At 35.7% G+C, this 21,784-nt stretch overlaps 2 protein-coding genes and 1 pseudogene across 2 annotated transcripts; 2 read left to right on the top strand and 1 right to left on the bottom strand.

The window, feature by feature from the left end:
- Positions 1–8: 8 nt before the first annotated feature.
- On the top strand, positions 9–2,986 carry LOC145629213 (multiprotein-bridging factor 1a). The gene is made up of 4 exons (XM_081681759.1): positions 9–270; positions 973–1,056; positions 2,415–2,497; positions 2,701–2,986. The coding sequence occupies exons 1-4, from the start codon at positions 129–131 to the stop codon at positions 2,818–2,820; spliced, it is 429 nt and encodes a 142-aa protein (XP_081537885.1). The 5' UTR covers positions 9–128; the 3' UTR covers positions 2,821–2,986.
- Positions 2,987–4,064: 1,078 nt separating this feature from the next.
- On the top strand, positions 4,065–6,920 carry LOC145628045 (KIN17-like protein; annotated as a pseudogene).
- A 7,362-nt stretch (positions 6,921–14,282) lies between these two features.
- Positions 14,283–19,723, bottom strand: LOC145629212 (tubby-like F-box protein 7). The gene is made up of 4 exons (XM_081681758.1): positions 19,200–19,723; positions 16,400–16,490; positions 15,612–15,741; positions 14,283–14,991 (listed from the first exon to the last, which is right to left on the bottom strand). The coding sequence occupies exons 1-4, from the start codon at positions 19,545–19,547 to the stop codon at positions 14,421–14,423; spliced, it is 1,140 nt and encodes a 379-aa protein (XP_081537884.1). The 5' UTR covers positions 19,548–19,723; the 3' UTR covers positions 14,283–14,420.
- Between the last annotated feature and the right edge of the window lie 2,061 nt (positions 19,724–21,784).

The raw sequence follows: 21,784 nt of genomic DNA, 5'->3' as shown, positions 1-21,784 counted from the left end.
GAACACGAATGTAGCCCTAGAACTGGAAAACATCATAAACAACTCTCATATAATCTTCCAACACTAAAAAAAACTATCTTTATCTCTATCATCTTCAGAAGAACACCCTTTACAAAGCTCGAGAATCAATGGCAGGAGTTGGACCCATGTCGCAGGATTGGGAGCCCGTTGTTATTCGCAAGAAGACCCCCAACGCCGCCGCCAAGAAGGACGAGAAGGCTGTCAACGCCGCCCGTCGTTCCGGCGCCGAAATCGAAACTGTTCGCAAAGGTTCCATTTTTCTACTACCCTTTTCATTTTTTGATTTTAAAATATGATTGCTTTTATCTAATTTTTGGGTTGAATTAGATCAATGGAGTTTTATGCTGTTTTGGTGATTTCCCTCTTTTTGATGGATTTTTGTAATTAGGGTTTTGGGAGGATTTGTTAATTTGATTTTGAGAATTAGTGAATTTGATTTTAGGGTTTTGTTCGGATGCGTGTATTTAACGCTAGGGCTACTTTTCTTTGTTGGATGATTATTCTGCTGATTGACTAGTTTTTCACTAGTTTTTCATTCCCTTTTGTTTTAATTTTTAGGAATTAGGATGAACTTTTGGAATTTGATATGTATTGTGCTAATTATGGTTAGTACTCACACTGTTATATGTTGATTGTTGTGGATTTTTAATGATTGTTGATTGATGTATATGGTTAGGGTTTGTTGAAGTTTGGTATTAGTAAGGGAGGTTTCAGTTTGGCTGGTTGTACTGTCATGTGGTTAATCGGGTTTGATTCGTGTTTGGATTATTTTTCGAAGTTTCGTTTAGGAGTTGTTGGATTGTATTGTAATACGAAGCCGACTTGGGTATAGTATGGGTCAAATTTTGCACCTGAACTACAGAAAGCAAATTGATTGCATTGCAAGTATGTATTTCGGATGTAATCAATGTTTCTGATGATTTTCCTAACTTTGCCGGGTTTTGATTGCAGCGGCTGCTGGGACTAACAAAGCTGCATCCAGTGGCACATCTCTGAACACTCGAAAGCTGGATGATGAAACTGAGAATCTTGCTCGTGAGTGCCTTCTTTTATGCTTTTGATTGGTCTTAATTTCTCAAATACATTTGATTTTGTGGCTGTTATGTTTTTCAGAACAGTGGATTAAGTCCCATTTATTCTATAGCTCTATCATCCTTGAATACTTTGCCACATCACATTTGCTTGGTGTCGTTATTAAGTTGTAGAGTTGAAGAAAAAACTTGCTATTCTTTTCTATTTATGCTTTACTAGAGTTAAATTAAAGGTACTAAGTTAAGAGTCAAAAAGGGCAAATAACAAGATTTAGCTTAGTTTTGTCTCAAATTTGCTGGCTAACAAGATCTCAGAGATTGAGTTGCCTGCTGGGTTGGTTTGTTGCCTATGTTTTTGGGATGACCTCAAGTTAAAAGTGAGTTTTTTTTAAGGGACAGAGGAGTATTCATTTTACATTGTTGACTGTTATCTATCAAACAAGTTATGGTGTTTCTGTAGGTTTGGCAACTGATGCATTGTTAGACTACCTGTGTTTTAGTAGATGAACAATTCTTCTTCGGTTTGACTAATTTGATGATCATTCTGTCATGTCCGACATATCATTTGGTGAATTCTCTTCTGAGATCAATGTGTTTATCGTCCAGTGTATGAATAAGATTTTTGAAATCTTATATGGGTCAATTGTTTTGAAATGCTTCTGTTAGCTTTAAAGAATACTGATGTTTACAGAAGGGACAATCTGTAATGTGATTGGATTTTTAAGTTTCAGGAAAAGCCCTGTCCAAAAGCATAGTATTTTTGTCTACTTTAACCTAGTTATGCAATCTGTTTATAACAGTGCATTTCAGTGACTTGTGTTTATAATTTGTTTCTAAAATTTGCTGAAGGAACTTTCCTTTTGTTTTCCACTAATTTTTGTGGTCTATGCAATGTGTTGAAGGAATTTTCCTTTTGTTTTCCACTAATTTTTGTGGTATGTGCAATGCACATGTTGTTTCCTTCTTAATTTATATATGTACATTATGTTTTCTTAAATTTTTCTAAAAATGGTAATTAATATTTAAGATATGTTTTTATGAAATGTATATAAAAAAAAAGGATATGTTTTATGAAATGTATATAATTTCATGCTTTGTATATTTCATTTTAAAATAAAAGATGCAAACGATATAGAAACAATACTGAGTTGGAAGGTTAAGAATTAAGATAGGCAGATCAAGGAGTTGAATTAAGATGCAAAGATTAATGCCACCCTTTAAAAAAAAATTAATTCCAAAAAGAACAAATACCTGTAAACTGAAAATTTTACGCATTGGCACAAAAAGTTCTTTGTGAAGATAAAGATTTTGTGTTCTGTGTACTTTTCAGCTGACTTTTCATTTGACTGAACTTTGCATTAGATGATCGAGTTCCAACCGAACTTAAGAAGGCCATCATGCAGGCTCGAACTGATAAGAAGCTCACCCAATCTCAACTTGCTCAGGTTCGTCTCCCATATTCTTTATTTCTTTGTGCAATGTATCTGCTATCTTACCAAACCATCAAAACTGGAGAGACGGTGGTCAAGTGAAGGCTAGAATTACAGGACCTTACAATAAAGAAGTTTGGTTTCAGGCTCAGTTTCACACCTCCAGTAAGTTCTTCATATTGTTGTACTCACAAAACTTACGAGGTATTTGGTTGCAGGTGATCAATGAGAAGCCACAGATTATTCAGGAATACGAGTCAGGAAAGGCCATTCCAAATCAGCAGATCATTGGAAAACTGGAACGTGCTCTTGGGGTGAAACTGCGCGGAAAGAAGTAGACTGAATAACAAACCCAGATATTTGAAAGCTTTTCACTAAAACTGTTCTTCTAATGTGTCAGGGAGTTTGAAACTGATGTAAATCACTTTCCAACTGTTGTTTTTGTATAAATGTGTGGCTTGGACTAAATCTATGGATATGAATAACACTGCAGATGCTTGATCTTTTGCTCCTTGCCACAATATGTTTGGTTGGATGCTGCCTATGAAATCCTTGCATTGTGTACCTTGTGGTGTGGCTTTAACAATTCATTGTGACTACATTCCCCTCCGTAGCTGATTCTTGGTTGAATTTGCTAAATTTTTTCAATTGCTCAAAATGAGCAAATATGATAATTGTTTGTATATTGTAAAGCTAATTGGCTTAATTAACCAAAAAAAAACTATGGAATGTTCAATAAAGCCGTAGTAAATTATCAAAAAAGTAATGTAAATATGATCTGTTTACAAAGGTTTATCTTAATCAAAACAACACTCTTTGCAATTTGCAGTGAGTGCATCTTTATAATTGGTAGGACAACCACTTTTACATTTGTTTTTTTCAATTTACGAAACGTTTATTTAGTTAATTTCGTAATTAAATCAACATAAAATTCTAGCGAGCGTGACATTTTTGTGAATAACTCGTTTTATTTATAAAAATACCACTGGATAAACAGTTTTTTTTTTTTTTTTTTTTTTTTTTTTTTTTTTTCAGAAAAAAAATAGTAAAAAGAAATTTGGGTAGAAAGAAAACAGCATTTCAATTTTTTGGTTGAGTTATGATAAGATTATTTTTTAAAAATATTTTTAAATTGAATTATTAAAACCTTTTTATAGTGAGAAACCTTTTTGGTAATTAAATAAAAAAAAAATGATAATGTGTAATCTAGCTTACATAGCAGATTTCTAAAAAAAAGATTACATGGCAGAAAATTGCTCAATGACTCCAACGTCTGTCTTAAACACGAAATAGGTAAGATATATACATATATTATTTTTAAAAATATTAAAAACATGTATTCTTTATATCGAAAAGCAACCAAAGGAAAAATGTGAGTGATGAGGAAAAGAGAAGAATCCACCTTCTTTCTTGGGACTACCTAAAAAAACCGAAGGAAAAAGGTGGGTTGGGAATAAGATCCACACAACAAACAAATGCAGCCTTCTTGACCAAGTTGGGATGGCGAGTGCTAACTGAACCAAATGTCGTTTGGTCTCCTGTTTAAGAGCTAAATATTGCAAATAGACGCTGTGATATTGACATGTTTGAACCTAAGGCAAATATGTTGAACGTTTGGAGGGGTATATTGGAAAATGCAAAGCTCATTAATGAGGGGTCGAGGGTGGCAATTAGTAATGGAACCACGACTTTATTTTGGGATCATAATTGGGCTATGGAAAAGCCTTTGCGAGCTGCTGCCATTCGGGAGATTCCGAATGATCTTGATGGGGCAACTGTTGAGGAACTCTGGGGTAATGGTTGGAATAGAGCTGATCAAAACAAGCATGGCCCGATTTTGGGCGGGTTTTGGGCAGCATTTTCTGACGGGCTTGGTAATACATTTTAAAGCTATTTTAGTTCTTTTTTTGGCCCGGTCCGAAAATGGCGCGAAAAGCCCGCACGACCCGTCCATTAATCAGGTCTAGGTTGGAAGTGGGAGCTCTTTGCTGATTTTCTTCCTGCCAAAATTCTTTGAATTATAGAAGCACATGCCTTGTGAAAAGACCCTACTACAGGGGACTTGTTGTATTGGAGTGGATCTCCACAAGATGAATTTTCTATCTAAACGGCTATGAATATTATTCGTAAAGAGGATGAGTTGGGTAATGACAAAACTTGGAATTTAATTTGGAAAGTTAAAAGTGCAACAGCGAGCGAAGGTGTTCCTATGTCTTGTTATGCATGATCGTATAATGACCAACTCTGATAGAGTGAAAAGAAGTCTTTCTAATAGCCCATGGTGTTCAAATTGTAATAACCATGAAGAAACAACCTTGCATGCTCTACGTGATTGTAAGGCAGCAAGAGACGCTTGGAGATATGTAGGAGGCCCAGCTCTAGCCCCTAACTTTTGTACAGGCACATTGCAATAATGGATAGCTGCGAACATAAGGGTACAAACCCGAAATGATCTTTCTCCAAAGGTCTGGCCAACGTATTTCACGATCACTATATGGTGGATTTAGCGTTGGAGGAATAATGTTGTTTTCAAAAAAGCTCAGGAAAATCCAATCAACATCTATCAATTTCTCCTTGTTAGATTTGAAGAAGTCTGGAGGGTTTTAGGGGATGATCATAGCAGTTCTCAGCAGAATTCGAATGCTCGTAGTGAAGTTTGTATCTGGTGGCTGGCACCTACCATTAGATGGCTTGCTTTAAACGAGGATGGAGCGACTAGTTTGATACCTTTTGAAAATTCGGAGTAGTTTGGAATTTGTAATTGCAATCGAAAATACATAGAAGGAAATTTTGGTCCAAAGGCAATTGCTAACAGAATGAAATTGAAAGGCTTACAAAAGCTTATAAGCAAAGGTAACTTGCTTCAAATGCAAAATTTTGGGCAAAATCCTGTTAATTTTGTTGAAGGGTTTTCCTGGGAATTTTAAGAATGCTTTTTTAGAGCATACGAGGCGTAGCCATAGATTTAGTCGTGTCGCGGCTAGGGGTGTGCAAAAATGGACCTGGACCGGAAAACTGATCGGGACTGGACATAATTGGATTGGACCGGCCTGGACTAAGGGATTCCGGGTCGGTCTTGAGTCCTCACTAATTGGCTATTTCGGATTTCCGGTCTAAACCGAAAAGTGTATTTTTGTAATTTTTTGGGTGAAAATTCAAAATTTTATGTTTAAATTTCTAAAAAATTTAGGTACAAAACTTGTAATTTATAAATTCTAGGTGCAAAATAGGAAAACACAAAAACAAAAACAAGACGTTTAAAATGTATGTATATATATTAATATACTAAAATGCAAGAAAAAAGAAAAGAAAAGAATATAACCGGTCCATTCCGGTCCAAAATTCGAACCGGACCAGACCAGAATAAATAGGTCTAGATCGGAACCCGGACCGGTTGATTCCGGTCCGGTCCCGGTCCCCAAAAAAACGATCCCGGGTTCCGGTCTGGTTTTGGACCGATGGCACAGCCCTAGTCGCGGCCACGATAGTTTACAATGTGTACATCTCTTACAAGCAACATGTGCCCATGAATGCTACTAAATGGCTTACTTTGAAAGAATTTGTGATGCACTTGGGTAGGAAAGGGAAGTGTAAGGTGGGGAAGACAGAAAAAGTGTGGTTTTTGACTTATAATGTGAGAGATTCTGAAGCTTTGTTTTATGAGAGGAAGAAGGCTAAGCTGTTCAAGTCCTTATTGGTAGAGGAAGAGAAGCAGGAGGAGCAAATTTCGAAACAAATTGAGCGGGTGGCAAATGAAGATTGATGTTGAAAAGACCATGGAACCAGAGATTGTCAAGAACAAGAAGATTTCATTTTCATTTGGTTAAGGTAGTCCTTCATCAACTTGTGTTACTGATTTTCCGAGAAGAGATAATGCTGGAACATTTGTTGTAATACCCCTTATGATTGCTTTAAAGGAGTTTAATATACTACTCATACCAACAAGATGCATCTTCCTTTTAGGGAGCTTATATGCTAAGATACTCCATAATTAAGCCTGCTTGGCTAGGAGTAGTCTTGGAATGGGTGACCTCCTGGGAAGTTTTCTCGGGGCGCGCATAAGTGAGGACAAAATGTGCCGAAAGGACTCGTATTGGTTTGTGAGGACAGTTGTTGGCCCTTGATGCGCATTTCGTGGCAATAGGCCCTTCCCTAATTTGTTTGGAGTTAGGGTGTTACAGCTGTGTTGGAGGATGTCTTAAATGTCGAGACATGTTTGGGGAAGAAGGCGATGAAGAAGGGTGTTGGTGTTGGCTGTGACGTTGTAAGTGAGAAGTCAGTAGCGTTGGATGATTTAATGAGAGAGGAAGAGGAAGCAAAGGATAGAAGGAACAAAAAATCCGATTGGTTGTATGAAGGAATCATTGTCGAGGTAACAAGTAAAGCATGGGTTGAAAAGGGCTATTTTAACACGAAAGGGACTGCAAGGAAGGTCTAGATAAATACATTGGGGAAATTGAGATGTTAAATCTTCTCCCTCCCTAACGAATTGTCCGTTGAGGATTTGATTGTAGGATAGGAGTAAAGAGATTATCCCTTTCTTATTATTGTCTCTAGGTGCTTTGATCTTAGCATCGTGAGACTCAAATTCTTCTTTGGTTGGCTTATATCCCAATCCAAAAGAGAAGCTTTTCTTTGGGATAGGAAGTAAATGAGAGTTCTTTATTTCTATTCCCAAAGGCATCCCAGGAAAGTAACTAATTTTGAACAAGATCTTGTTTACTATTAGGGTGGAATATGGATCAAGCTTGAATGGTTCTTCAAGTCTTTCTTCCATTTCTAGTGTGCAGATTGCCTCCGGCGGCGAATCCTTACATGTCCTCCTTATCATTATCATGATTTATTTCAAGAAGTAATTGATCATTTATTGCTAATTTGAGAGGAGAAGCATGTATAGTCATAGAAAGACCTTGATAGTTCAACCTAATAATTTGATGGAGCGAGGATGGTATTGCTCCAAGCTCATGTATCCAAGGACGTCCATGAAGAAGGTTGAATGTAGGTTTAATGTCCATGACATGGAATTCATCCATCTTTTGTATTGGGCCTGTGGTAATTAGTAGCTTAACAGTCCCACACACCGATCTCCTTGAATTGTCATAGGCCTTAATGCTTTGTGTTGTTGATTGAAGGTCTTTTCCTGGATTAAGACCTAAATATTTTGCCGTTTGTAATGGGCATACGTTTACGACAGACCCATTGTCAACTAAAGTAAGAGGGATGTTGTATCCCTTGTCCCCTATAGTTAGGTATAATGCATTGTTGTGGGTAGTGTCTTTTAAGGGCAAATTATCACTAGTAAAGATGATTCATTTGTCGGATTTTTGCTAGTAAGCAAGTTAGCGAAATCTTGTGGAGTTGTGTCTTTACTTACAAACAAAGTTGTTAGAGCATATATAAGAGAATTCCTATGTTCTTTAGAAGTACTTAGGAGTTCCCAAATGCTAACATTCGCCTTAGATTGGCGAAGTTGTTTGACCAATAGATCTTCCACCTCATGTGGAGGTAGTACTGGATTTTGAACTTGATTTTGAGTGGCCGAAGATCCATTTGGTTGTGTTTGATAAAATCACCCAGAATGATCATCTATCTCGTTTGGGTTAGTTGTAGGACTCATGAACCAATTTTCTTCTAGGGTTTTGAGTGCGTCTCCATTTCAATATGCTCCATGAGTTGTGTTTGATGCCATTGTTCGTCCAAGGAGAAATTTGATAAATCTTGTGATTTCCCCAAGAAATGATCCCAATCAAGCGCTCCACTTGTTTCTTTTTGTAAACAAGGTGGAGGTGGGACGACGACATACTTAGAGACATATAAAATTTTGAAAGTCGTCGTCCCATAACCTACACACTTCATTAGTTACCCCTATGAGTGTAATGGTTAGAGGCTTCCCTATGGGAGTGATATAATTCAAACGATTAAACGTATCACTTCCCATATAATCCTCATCAATGTGAAATGTCCCCAATGGGGATACATTATTGTTGGGTTTAGGCGTGGGAATTCTTCCATCGTCTACTAGATCTTGAATTTTGTGATTTAGGACAAAGCAACGTTCAGTATCATATCCAACACCTTATGATAAGCACAATAGGCATTGCCATCCCATTGAGAGTTTCTTTTTCTGGATAAATGGGTGGCGTTGCCCCTATTGGTGCGAGCAATCCTTTTTCGTTTGATTTTTCTAGCAACTCTTTATAGCTCACAAGAAATTGTGTAAATATTTTTTCTCTTTTCCATCTTTTCTGAGGGTCATTATTATGATATTGCATTGTGCTATTATATTGCATGGAAGTTGCAAATACATCAATAGAGGATGAAGTGTTATCATTCCACTTTTTGTAATTGTTCTTAGGTTGATGATGATGAGACTTATTTGCTTTTTGTTTAGCAAGATCATCTTCAATCCTAGTAGCCACAGAATAGTCCTTTTGAAAAGTGTCTAAACCAAGGTAGCGTAGATGTTTGTTATACTTTTCATGACATTGTCAATGAACTTTTGTACTAACTCGAGTTCAGGTGGCCTTTGGGAAAGGTGGGCCGCCTTTTCTCGCCATCTACCATAGAAAGCAAGGAAACCTTCATCATTGTCTTGCTTAAGAATTTCAAGTTCACATAAAGTTGAATTGAACTCTACTTTACTCTCATATTGGGTGATGAAAGCCGAAACTATATCTTCACATGATGTCTTAAACTTAGCATCTAGCCCATAGTACCACTCTCTCGCGGTTGGGTCTAGAGATAAAGGGAAAGTCAAAGCATAAAGCTTAGGATCAACTCCCTTTAAAGCCATGGTGCCAGTAAAACTCATTAAATGGTTTTTTGGATTATTGGTCACCTTGAATAGTGGCAAGTCCATAGTTACGAACTTTTCTGGTAAAGTGAGTCCTGTATGAGGAGCAAACTTTTCTGCATCAAAGTACTTGTTCCCCATTGTGGAATGAAGAACAGGCTTCTCTAAGGACTTCTCTTTTATAGATAGTTCATCCATCTTTTGTTGCAAAGCAAAAGATTCGGCATTTTTCTTTTCAGCTTTTTCTAGCTTCTTAATTCTTCTCTCCTCGGCCTCTTGAGCCCTTTCCTCTCTCAAGCGAACAATCTCTTCTTGGTGTTGCTCTATGGTTGACATCGTTGTTGGACTAGAGTGAGTTCTTGAGGGAAGGTGGTTTGAAAGGAGTGAATTGTTTGGTGGTAAACGTAGAATACGAGTGCCCGGGGGTCTTCGTTCCCAATCTTGGAAACCGGCCCTAAAGGAAGTACGAAAGGTTAAGGAAATCGATACGCTTGTTTAAAAGACAAAAAGAAGAAAAAAAAAAGAAAAAGAAAAAGACGCAAGATGCATTCGAATGGATAACATCACGTCAAACAATTCATTAATAATGATATTGTCTGTACAAGTCAATTGTTCTTTGAGAAATCAAAAGGACTTCAAAACAGTAGGTGCACGCAAATAACCAGGTTGCGTGCGAAAGGGACAATTATATGATAACCTTCGAATGCGACTCAAAATTACAAAGGGAGAATTTTGCAATTGGGAACCTAACCAAACTAAAAAAAAGCTAACCTAAACACGTCGCATATAGTCATATAATCATACCATAAGCCAAGATTCACATAACGTCTTTCTAAGGTCAAAAGCTTTGGTATCCAAAGGTATCATATCTTAAGAAACGATGCACAAATCAATCACTCAACGTTTTGACTCATGACATAGCCCTCCCAACATTTTGTTGGTGATATGGGTGGGATGATTGTTATTGATTTTGGGATAGAAGCATAATGTTGGCAACCCCTAGTCAATGAGCCAATCACCAAAGGTTATAGTGTGCTATTATTTATGCATGATGCAATAGTGATTGTTTGGTTTTTACTTTTGTGAAAAAGGAAGATATTATGCATTCAAGTCTCGCTCTCTAACTAGAGATTATCCAAGTTAATTCCCGTTACAACCCATAGGCAACCTAGTGTTGGAAACCTTGGACCATAATTAAAAATTGATCTTGTAACCTCTAAGTCCCCAGTGGAGTCGCCACTGTAAGGAGTGTGTGCCCATCATAAGCTAGGGATCCTTCAACTTAAATGTCCATGGCCCTTTAAAAGCCTAGGACTTTACACTTGTTAGGGTTTACTAGGATTTGAATTCCTGACAGTTTGGGGGACCTTGAATCAGAATTGATTATATCATTACGCTTTTTTGTAAGAAACAAGTATGAGTCGCCAATGAGTTTTAGGAAAACTCATAAACCTCATTCATGCCTCTCTCTCTTTAGTAGAGTTCAAGGGATATTTAGCACGAATCGTAAGTTTACCCATGCCCAAATTGGTCTACGTGTACCAGAATGAGTTCGGGAGCGAGGATACTAAAATAACCTTCCCTTTAGGGGGGAATCGCTATCCTAGCCCTAGTAACCTCTACTAGCTCTTCCTTTTTTCACAATTTCATCACCAAACAATATATGCAACGTGATACCTAAAAGCTAAGTTAGTTGATTTTATTTACAAGCATCAATCACGTAGGAATTACATAGCAAAAGTCGTTATTCTTGTTTAATCAATATTCGTGAAAGAAATGATGAATAAACAAGATTCACCTTCACTAGTAGAAAAATGCAAAAAGCCACCGCTTCAAAATCCCCTTATGCCACCGGTTTTGAACCGTTGGTCATTTGGGGGGTGACAATACCTCCTTTAAAAGCCAACGGTTCGAAACCGGTGGCAAAAACTATTATTCCCACCGGTTAACCGGTGGCATTATAAATTATTGTCACCGATTAACTGGTGGCAATACTCATTTCCTGTTTTTTTATATTAAATTTAATGCCATACAGGTGGCAATACTTCCATGTAATATTTTTTTTATTCACTTGATATATAGAAAAATTAAATCAAAATAAAAATTTCCAACATCAAAATATAAATCGAGTATCATATTATCATTCAATATAATTGCAAACTTACAACATATAATAAAAAAAAAAAACAATATAAATTAATATAATCAAAGTATCGAACAATTACAACATATAAATAAATAAAAAATAAAAAATAAAATTACAATATAAATAAAAAAAAAATTACAACATCAAAATAAAAAAAAAATAAAAAAAACTCATACAACATCTAAATCAATATTCCTAAATCTTGCTTCTTCGATTTAAGATCTAAATCAATATACCTACATCAATTAAAACAAAAAAATAAAATACATAAGCTGCGGAAAAAAAAAAAAAAAAAAAAAAACTCAAAACACTATGCATAATCGATTACAATCATTAAAAAAAAAATCCAGAAAAAAAACATGGACCCATAATTAAAATCGAATTAAACCCAGAAGATCGAATTAAAATCGATTAAAGTCAAATAAAAATCGAATTAAAATCGATTTTAAAACTCAGAAAATTCGATTTAAAAAACCCAGAAAATTTCGATTAAAAACCCAGAAAATTCGATTTTAAAACCCAGAAGAAATCGATTAAAATCAAATAAAAAATAAAAGTAAAATCGATTTTAAAACTCAGAAAATTCGATTTAAAAAACTCATAAATATTCGATTTAATCCAGATAAATTAGATTTAAAAACCCAGAAGAAATCGAATAAAATCGATTAAAATCAAATTAAAATCGATTTTAAAACTAAGAAATTTCGATTTAAAAAACCCAGAAAAATTCGATTTAAAAACCCAGAAAAATTCGATTTAAAAACCCAGAAAATTTCGTTTTAAAAACCCATAAAAACCAAGATGAAATCGAATAAAATCGATTAAAATAAAATAAAGATCGAATTAAAATCAAATAAAAATCGATTAAAATCAAACCCTAGCCTCGATTAAAGTCGGTGTTACTCATGCATGTGTTCATGGTGCTATTGTTGCGGTGGTGGTGGAAAAATTGGTGGTGGTGGTGGAGATCGAAAGAGAAGAGATTGAAGGAGATGAGAAAGAGAAGGAGGAGAGGATAGAGAAAGAGAAGGAGGAGAGGGGAGAGAGGAGAGAGAAACGGCTGAGGACGAGTACGGTTTGCGGTTCATAAAGGGGCGAATTTTTTATATATATAAAAAAGCCACCGGTTCGGTTTGAACCGGTGGCAATACTATCCTTGCCCATGCATTTTTTCCCACCGGTTTTTAAAAATCGGTGGCCATTGAGCGGTGCCTTTTTGCCTTTTTCTACTAGTGCTTGACTTAGGTGATCAATTAACAATTAATTATTTAATTCTATTCTTCTTAACGCAAGATACTATGTGGAATTAATTAATTAAAAATTTGTTTAAAGTGATCAAACAACACTAATTAATTAATTAAAGGTTATTTAAATAAGAAAACAAAGGTTATTGATCTAAGTGCTCGAGAATTTAACACTTCTCCTTGCTAGATCTTCGTTTAGAACACTTATGGACTCCTTGTTCGGAAACCTCCACCGTAGTAACAAGTATTGAAGGGGTGAGTGTTTAGGACAAGATGGTTAAGAGTACACAAGTTCACAAAGTTTCTGCCAGAGTTTTAGGTTAATTTTTTTTTTTTCTGTTTCAGCCTCGTATTAAGCCTCTATTTATAGGGAATGTATGTATTTAGGATTTCGCGTATTTTGTCGCAGTAGGTGTCGCCCGCATCATAATGGGTTGCGCACGACAGCCCAGCGCAAGTCATTTAGATGCACTGCTCAAGGCAGCACAACAAGATGTCTTGCGCGCGATATTATGGTAAGATTCAATTTTATGAAATTCTGAATCTTTCGTAAGCGCATCACTAGACGTTGCGCTGGGTGTCACGCGCAACCTTGTGAGTTGCGCGCGCCAGACCAGCTCATTGAGATGCGCGCGGATTTTTCTGCGGCAGCATTGATTTTTAACCTAGGCCCCTCTAAATCCGTCATAATTAGGTTTTAACCTAGGGCTTAAGCCAATTATGATCGGGCTTAGTTAGTTTGGACTTTAATTCATTTTGTTTTGAGTTAGGCTAGTTATTTTGTATTCTTGTGACTTAATCAGTTGTCCATAAGCATTTCTCACGTTGATCAAACACAAAGATGGTTTTATTTATTGTCATAACACTTCCGATCGGGACAGGAGGCCAAAAGTAGATGTCTACACATTGCTCGCCAATGATTTCCCCTTATGTACTCTCGGACACGTTGTCCAAGAATTAATGCATTAGCCTCGCTTCCCCTAAAAAAAAATGTTATTATTTTAGTTGAATTAGGGCTTGTTTGGTTCACCTTATTTTTGCTTATCTAAACTTATCTGATCTTGATTGTTTAATTTGACAAAATTTTGACCTTAAATATAAGATAATTATAAGAAAAAATATATATTAAGTGGTGTCTTGTTAGATTTGTAATAATGTGTATTTTATTAACATGTAATTTTCATAATTTTTTTCATTACGAAATTACAGCGATAAAAAACTGCACATAAAGCGATGATCTGATCTAAACTTATTGTTTCTTATATGATCTGGTCTGAACTTATTTTTTCAGATCTAGTATGAACTTATTTTTTCAAAAATAAGTAAAAATAAGATGAACTAACAAGGCCTTAGACATAATGTATAATATATCAAACTTACAAAGAATAACAATAACAAAGTACTCAGCAGAGAATATAGGTTCACTTGCAAAAGCACATGCTTATATTCTACACTTTTAACACTTGACATGAGAGTGTATAAATACAAGTTACATTCGCGGCGGCGGCATGTACATTATCCTTCATCTAACCAACAAAATGTAGCAGAAAAAATACAGATTTGGGAACGAAAATGAAGAAAGAGGAGCTACATAGGAGAGTGAAATCTTATACATCCTTTTCTTTTTCTTTTCTTCTTTTTGTGGATAAATAAAAAATAAAAATAAAAACCAAAAAAAACAAAGAAAAACAAAATTACACTTAAACAACATATATGGACACCCATTTCATGGATTTTGGCACCAAAGATGGCAACTTACTCGCATGCAAGTTTCGTACCAAAACTTGTTAGGCAAATTGCAAATGCTTGGAAGGCTGAAAGTGGCTGGCGATAATCCATGGTAAAAGTATCATCTCCTACTTTTCCAAACTGGAGGAGAACTACCTCTTCATCACCTTTTCCACCTGGTTGGCTTTGATCCACTGTCGCTACAAGTTGAAAGTTCTTGACCGAAGCTACCGTTACCCGGCCATGAAAATTCAAGCACCAGCATTGCAAGTGCTCATGCCACCTTGGAGCTTTGTTCCTCAGAACAGTGTAACTAGAATCCAGCTCTGCTAACTTAGTTTTGGCATCCTCTGTCTGATCCAAAATGGTCCCCGTCGGCCCAGGGCATTTAAGGGAGCAAATCATCCTTCTGGGACCTCTTGATTTCAAGAGATTAAACTTGTATGAAACTTGCCCGACTTCAAAATTCCCAGCAGAAACTTGGGGGCTTATCTGTTTGCTAGCAAACCGACGAGTTGATCTGCTACTTGATGGTTTTGCTCCATCATGGGGTGGCTGACTATCATATATTGTGAAGTTTGTACCAAGAAAATCCGAACTGCAAATTGAAATTAATATGAGAATGCAAACCCCTGAAAACATGAGCCAATCAGCATTGAAGGTTGCGCCTTCATCAAACACTTAACTTACTGAACATAGACAGGCAAGAGTTCTACTAATTAAATCAAGTGCAAGTGTTACACTCTAGATATAGAATTATAGATATATGGAGTATGATGACATCTTAATATTAAACCATTGCACTAAAAGACACAGACTGAGAGACATAAGTACATAGAATTCCTTAAGGTTGGCTGAACTAGTTGGGAATCTTTAGTCTCTCCATGAAAAAAATCCCAACTAATCATCCCTTAAAAGCTCAGGGAGCACGTGAAAATATTATGTGGTTTATCTGACAATCTGAAAATGACAAAATTAATAAAGCAATAATAGTATAATAAAGTGAAATAATTTGCACTTCTGTGGACCTGACAGTCTTACAAGACTACACGTCCCCCGCCTTTGTCCACCAAGTTACTTCTAGATATCTCTCTCTCTATCTAATTTGGAATTCATCACTTGGCATAAGCAGTTGGGTAGAGTAATAAATTGTCCAAACAAACATATAATAAATTCTGACTTCACAGCAAAACAAAATTCACAATATAGAAACCATACCTTAATTTCCCAACATACGCTTGACTTCCTTGTGATAGGTCATCGACATCAAGTGATATGATATACTCAGTGTGGGCACCACGTCTATATCTCCTTGCAGCTAAGAGGAATTTCCCCTTTTCTGAAAATGCTGCAATCAAGATATACAATCAGCAACAGCCAAAATTGATAACGCAGTATTGGACAAGGACATACTCCAAATCAGCCACATAAACAAGTAGGTTGGTAGGAGTAATTGCGCCAACTAAGTGCAAGATTTAGTTAGAAATCAAAACTGGAATAGAGGAGTTCGAGGGGGGGGGGGGGGGGGGAAGTGAAATTTAAGCTTAAAGACATTATCTTCTGAACCATGTTCAGTTAACAGCCCAAAGTACATGAGCCAACTCATATTAAAAAAGGGGAAAGCAGTGTTTCACATTCTGTTTTCTGTAAGCATAATTTGCTAAAATCTTCAGAAACAATCACCAGCACATTTTTAATCATTTCCAGGGACTTCAAAATCTGTTGGATACATTTTTAGCAATAGCATGTAAGAAAAAAATATAAATTAGTCTCAACACTTGATTAAAAAATCTTTGACAACAGCATGAGACTGCCTGCAGGCTTATGAGCATAAAATTGATTGAAAACACCTATTCCATAAGTTGTTTCCACACTCCAATGAATAACTAAATGAAAAAATTGGCTACAAATAATTAACTGCATACTAAACATATAATTTCAAGAAACTGAAAAAATAAAAATAAAAATTCCCATATCTACTAGATCAAGGTGCCGTATTTCCTTACATGATGGTGATACAGAGAGATAGAGATAGAACGTAGAGTTTTTCTTGTCCCGCTTTATGAGACATTGAAGTGGGTTTTCACGTGGCCCTGGCTGCACCAGTCAGAAACCATTCACGGAATCAGTAAGAAACACCTGACTTGTAAACAAGTATGGATACATATATATATGAGCAACAAACAATATAATGGAGCACAGGCACAGCTCATAAATAATCTACAGAAAGTAGAGCATAAACTCAGCGTAACCATGTCTAGAAAAGACCCTAACCATATAGAGTCATAAACCAGAGAACATGAGGATTGAGAAAGAGTCAAATCAAGTTTTCCTAAACTTCTAGGCTTAATAAATAAAATGGTTGCCTCAGTTATGTATCTAAGAGGCAACGTTAAACTTTATGATGGTAATGTATGGTATATAGTTGTCACAAGTTCACAACTCTAAAAAGAAACTGCAATTATTTCCGGTTCTCACAGCTCCAAAAAGGGCCCAATTTCAACAAGTTAGTGATATGAAAAATATAACTTATAAAGTAATAGACACTACTTCCTGTTGAATGTTTTTGGATAGATTGGTCTTTCAGATCTCAACATCAAGTATAAGAAGTTAGACATTGTCAAATGTCTAAAACCACTAAAAACCTCTAAGGTCCAACATCTAGAAGCTTGCTAACGGCAAAAGTAACAATATCGTGTTTAACAATAGTAGATGAGGAATTAATTAATGAAAAAAGTGACAATTTAACTTCTCCAAAGCATAGTCTCAACCTATAGAAGTTACATTAAAGCCATTTTCACATTTGACAGAGTTTATAATTATGTGGAACTCCAGAAGCTACTTGTAAAGTGTTTCCAAACAGAACCTAATATTTTGCTGAAAGTAGATAATTTTCAAATTTGCTTAAATTTTATATAAATTCTGAATATATTTGTGCTAAATTAATATTAAAGCATACAGGTGTTGTTTCAGTTGCACAAAACAATGGGGTTATTAAAAATTCATGTGAAATTGGAAATAGAGGGCTTGTTTGGTAGACCATAAAATGTGAGAATGTGGGAAGTGCAAATTCATGGAAATTTCCAATTCCACAAAACATGGGATTATATTACCAAGTTCTCCCTTAGAGACTTGAAGTTCCCATGATTTGTAAAAACCTATATAACAACCAATCTAGTTAAGTTAATTCCTAGGAAATTTGATGTGGGATTTTAATACCCATGAAATACATATGCCTATAGGAAATTAATTCTTATGTCAACCAAACAATACCTATGTACTTCCATAGCCAGCAATATTGTATTTTTTACTATGATACAATAAAAGGGTATGAATGTTTGAAAATAAGAATATCATATTGAAACAAAAAGAATACTCTTTTTAAGGTCTCCTCTACACCTACGCTACTCCAACGATGTGATTTTATCATGGCATACAGAAGATTCAAGTATTGAAAAACTTTGCTCCATTATCCAAAATTGTAAAATGGCAGGTCCACATTTGCTCAAGCAAATGGTAACATTGCGAACCAGACAAGATTGCATAAACATTTACATAATTACTCACTATATCTCCAAGATTTAAAAAAGCTCACTAATAATTTGGGGAAGAAGCAGAAGACAACATTAGAGAAAGTTGAAATTAAGTCATCATCAACGCTAAAGCTCCTACTACAAATATTTCATACAGTACAAGTGGCAGCAACGTAACTCTTCAAGGAAAATTGGCTACAGAAATCTGAAAACGGTTACGTTTATTTTATATGCTTCCCATCATTCCCTAAGCAACTATCAATATTCAATAGTCAATATACCGCAATGGTCCACAAATGAAAATAACAACTTTCAAACTACAACCAAACTTAAACTCGAAACTTGAGTGCAAAAGCAACCACTCTAAAATCGCCCTCTTGATCTCTCCCTGGTAACCGTATTCACCATCGACATCAAGGGATAACAACAGAATAAATACCCAACAACGCCAATAGCCCTAAAAAGCTGAGATTAATAATAGGATCTTGCTAACAAACGCCCCAGGGGCGTTGGATAAGCATTTCAAATATCACCTAAAGTGGTATTAATTTGGGAAAGCATGACAAAATCACGCGTCGATCGGTGTAACTAATGTTAATTTTTAATTTAATGTTTCTTCTTTTAGCTAGCTTATCCAAGCCGTTCATTAGCTTTTGCCTTAACAATAATAGTTAAAACTTAGGATATCAAGCTAAGACTACGCTTTCATTAGTTTAAGAGTCACACCCAATTAGCTCAAAAAAGATCATCCCTCTTTATAGTCCAATGTCTCCTATCTAGTCATTAAATTTGGTATCAACAGGCACTGTAAACCGCAGAGTTCCTTTACAAATTCGGCAAAAAACCGCTCCATTAGCCGAAACCAAACCTAAATAAACACCAAGTCTACCCCAACCATTCGTTTGATGTAACAAGTCAAGTTTCGAGTTTTCAGCTTTCTTCAGTCAAAAATTCACACCCATTAGCTTAAAACGATCACCCATCTTACTAACCCCCTCAATTTTGTAAACTAATCTCCAAAACAGGAAATTACTTACAAAAATCAAACTCCACTTTCCGAAAAAAAACCTCAAAATGGTAACAATAAAACAATAAATTTCTCCAATTAAATCGTCAACAAATTAACAATATACTAAATTAATCAAAACAATAACAATATAAACAAAATCCAACAAAACAAAATTAACAGAACTCCACATTTCGCCTAAAATCAAACAATTTAATTCAACAACCCAAATTCAAAAATCAAACAAAAATGAAAAATAAAATTAACCTGCTTAAGGCAAGAAGGAAAGGTGATCTTAGCAGTAGAAAGAGGAGACTTAACAATCTCCCTCGTAACATCCCTCCATCTCTTACAAACACAAGCACAAACAACGACGTTTCGACGAAGCGGCCATTTATCTTCAGTAGATTCAACGCGAGCTATGATATCCGCCAACAACTCCGGCAACAAAGTTGACCATCTCCCACCGTCGGATTCATCGCCAGAGTTGTGGTGGTTGCCGGCGTCGAGCGAGAAGGAGGTGGTTGACGGTGACTCACGGTGAGATTTGGAGGAGAGAGAAAAACAACGGATTGAAGAAGAACGACGTGAGAGGAATGATCTAGTGAGAGACATCAGCAATGGAGGAAGAGGATGATCATGGAGGAGAGAGAAAATGGGAGAATTTGTAGAGAGAGAAAATGGAGAAATGTAGAAAGAGAAAGAAAGAGAGAGAGAGTCAGAGAGTAAGAATTTTGGGGCTGAGACTTGGGAAGAGAGGGATGATGGGAGGGTGAGGTGATAGAGTTACCTGCGTGTTTGGGTAACCGTCAATTTTAATCTTTGGACTTTGGTGTTAGATGAGAAACTTTGGAGAGAAGAAAGATTTTTTTGGTGGGAGAATTCATTTTTTTCTTTTTAAAAAAATAAAAAAATTCCTCAAAAAAATAGTACTCCACTCCGTATGGAATTTTTTTATGGTGGTTTGGTGAATTTGTTCTTGGAATATGATGGATAGAGATGTGCATGAATTTGTGTGATTGGAAAGTGTATAGATTTGAAAATTTCTAAATGAATTCATTAAAGAATTTTAATGTATTTTGTCTTAGGTTTTTTAATTAAATAGGGATGTTCATAATTCTGATTAAAATCGAAATTTAATTCAATCTAAACCGAATTATCAATTCGGATCAGATTCGAACTTTAAATCGAATCGGATCGGATTGAGAATTTTTAAAATTTGGATTTTCGGATCGGATCGAATCGAATTAGCATGTAAGAATATGGACTCAAATATGGATTATGGACTGCATGTTGTCTTAAAATGATGTTGCTACCTGAAAATAGTATAGTGCACCCGGGTGCACCATGAGCATGGTGCACCCGGAAAGAACATTAGACATATTTTAAAGAACATGGGAAAAAAAAAGAACATGTTAGTGTTTGAAAAAGAACATACCTGTGTTTGACAAAAGAACATGTTTGTATTTGACAAAAACATGACATTACAAAGAACATAAAGTCTTTACAAAAAGAACATGTTATTTTTCATGGTTACTTGGGTGGTTGAACGTGTTTGAAAAAAAACATTATATTTGACAAAAAAGAACATGTTCGTGTTTGACAAAGATATAGGTGATCATTGGGTGGACCGGGCCAAGGTTTAAAAATCAGCTCACTTCTCGAGTCGGGCCAAGTTTTGGGCTGAAGTTTTTGTGCCCAAACCTGCCCAAAATGGTCCGGCCGTGCGGGCTTTTCGGGTTGAGTAAAAATAAATCAACTAAAATGCATAAAAACGCAATCCCAAACCAGCCCAAAAATTTAAATTTACGGGCCGGGTCCGACCCGATTTGGGGGCGAAAAAATTCTGCCCAAAACCCGTCCAAAATCAAGCCGGGTCGGTCTAACTTTGATCACCTCTAGCCAAAGAACATAAAGTCTTTACAAAAAGAACATGATAATATAGTAAAGAACATGTTCTTTTTTTTAGTTACTCGGGTGATTGAATTTTTTTTTTTTTTTAAATGTACATACAGTAAATAACATATTGTATAATATAAAGAACACATAGTTCAAACTCAAAGAACATAATAATCAAATTTAAAGAACATATTATGCTCACGTTCTTTATAAATATCTATAATGTTCTTTTTTTCGCTCATGTTCTTTTAAATATACCTAATGTTCTTTCCGGGTGCACCATGCGCATGGTACACCCGGGTGCACCAACCATACATTAGTTGCTACCCATTGTTGAAAGTTATTGGCGCTAACATGCTAAAATTTCTTACTTGCTGCTCATATTTGCCTATTTGGTGCTTGTTGTTAAGATTGTAATGGTGTTTTCTTATGGGTGTACTAATGTTATTGAACAATTATTTTATATAATCACGATTATTTTCGAAATTTATATTAATATTAAGGCTAGGACAAATGTGATTTTTATAATTGCATTTATATTAACTTTTATTATTGTATGAGTCTATTAGATGTTAAAAATAAAAGCTTTAATTCGGATTTTCGGATCGGATCCAAATAGCCAAATTTTAATTCTGATTGGATTAGAAAAGTATTTCGGATCGGATCGTATTGAAAAATTAAAAACCGAATTATATTTTGGATAGGATTGGATTTGACCTAAATTCAAACCGAAAACCAAACGGACACCCCTAGAATTAAATGAGGGTAAAGGGTGATTCTTTTTTTAATTTATCAATCATTATACACTTTAGCTGTAATAATTTAGTCCTTTATTTTTTAATAATTAAAAAATAAGTCATCCCCTTCCTTCTTCCCATCCCTGGCTAAAACTAGTCCCCCTCACCATGGCTACCCCACTTCCCCGCCGAAGCCAACCCTACCCTTTTCCTCAC

This window comes from Chenopodium album, chromosome 4, assembly GCF_948465745.1.
Source record: "Chenopodium album chromosome 4, dcCheAlbu1.1, whole genome shotgun sequence".
Lineage (NCBI taxonomy): Eukaryota > Viridiplantae > Streptophyta > Magnoliopsida > Caryophyllales > Amaranthaceae > Chenopodium > Chenopodium album.
The sequence above is the reverse complement of the archived record's forward strand: the minus strand, read 5'-3'. Positions and strand labels throughout refer to the sequence as shown.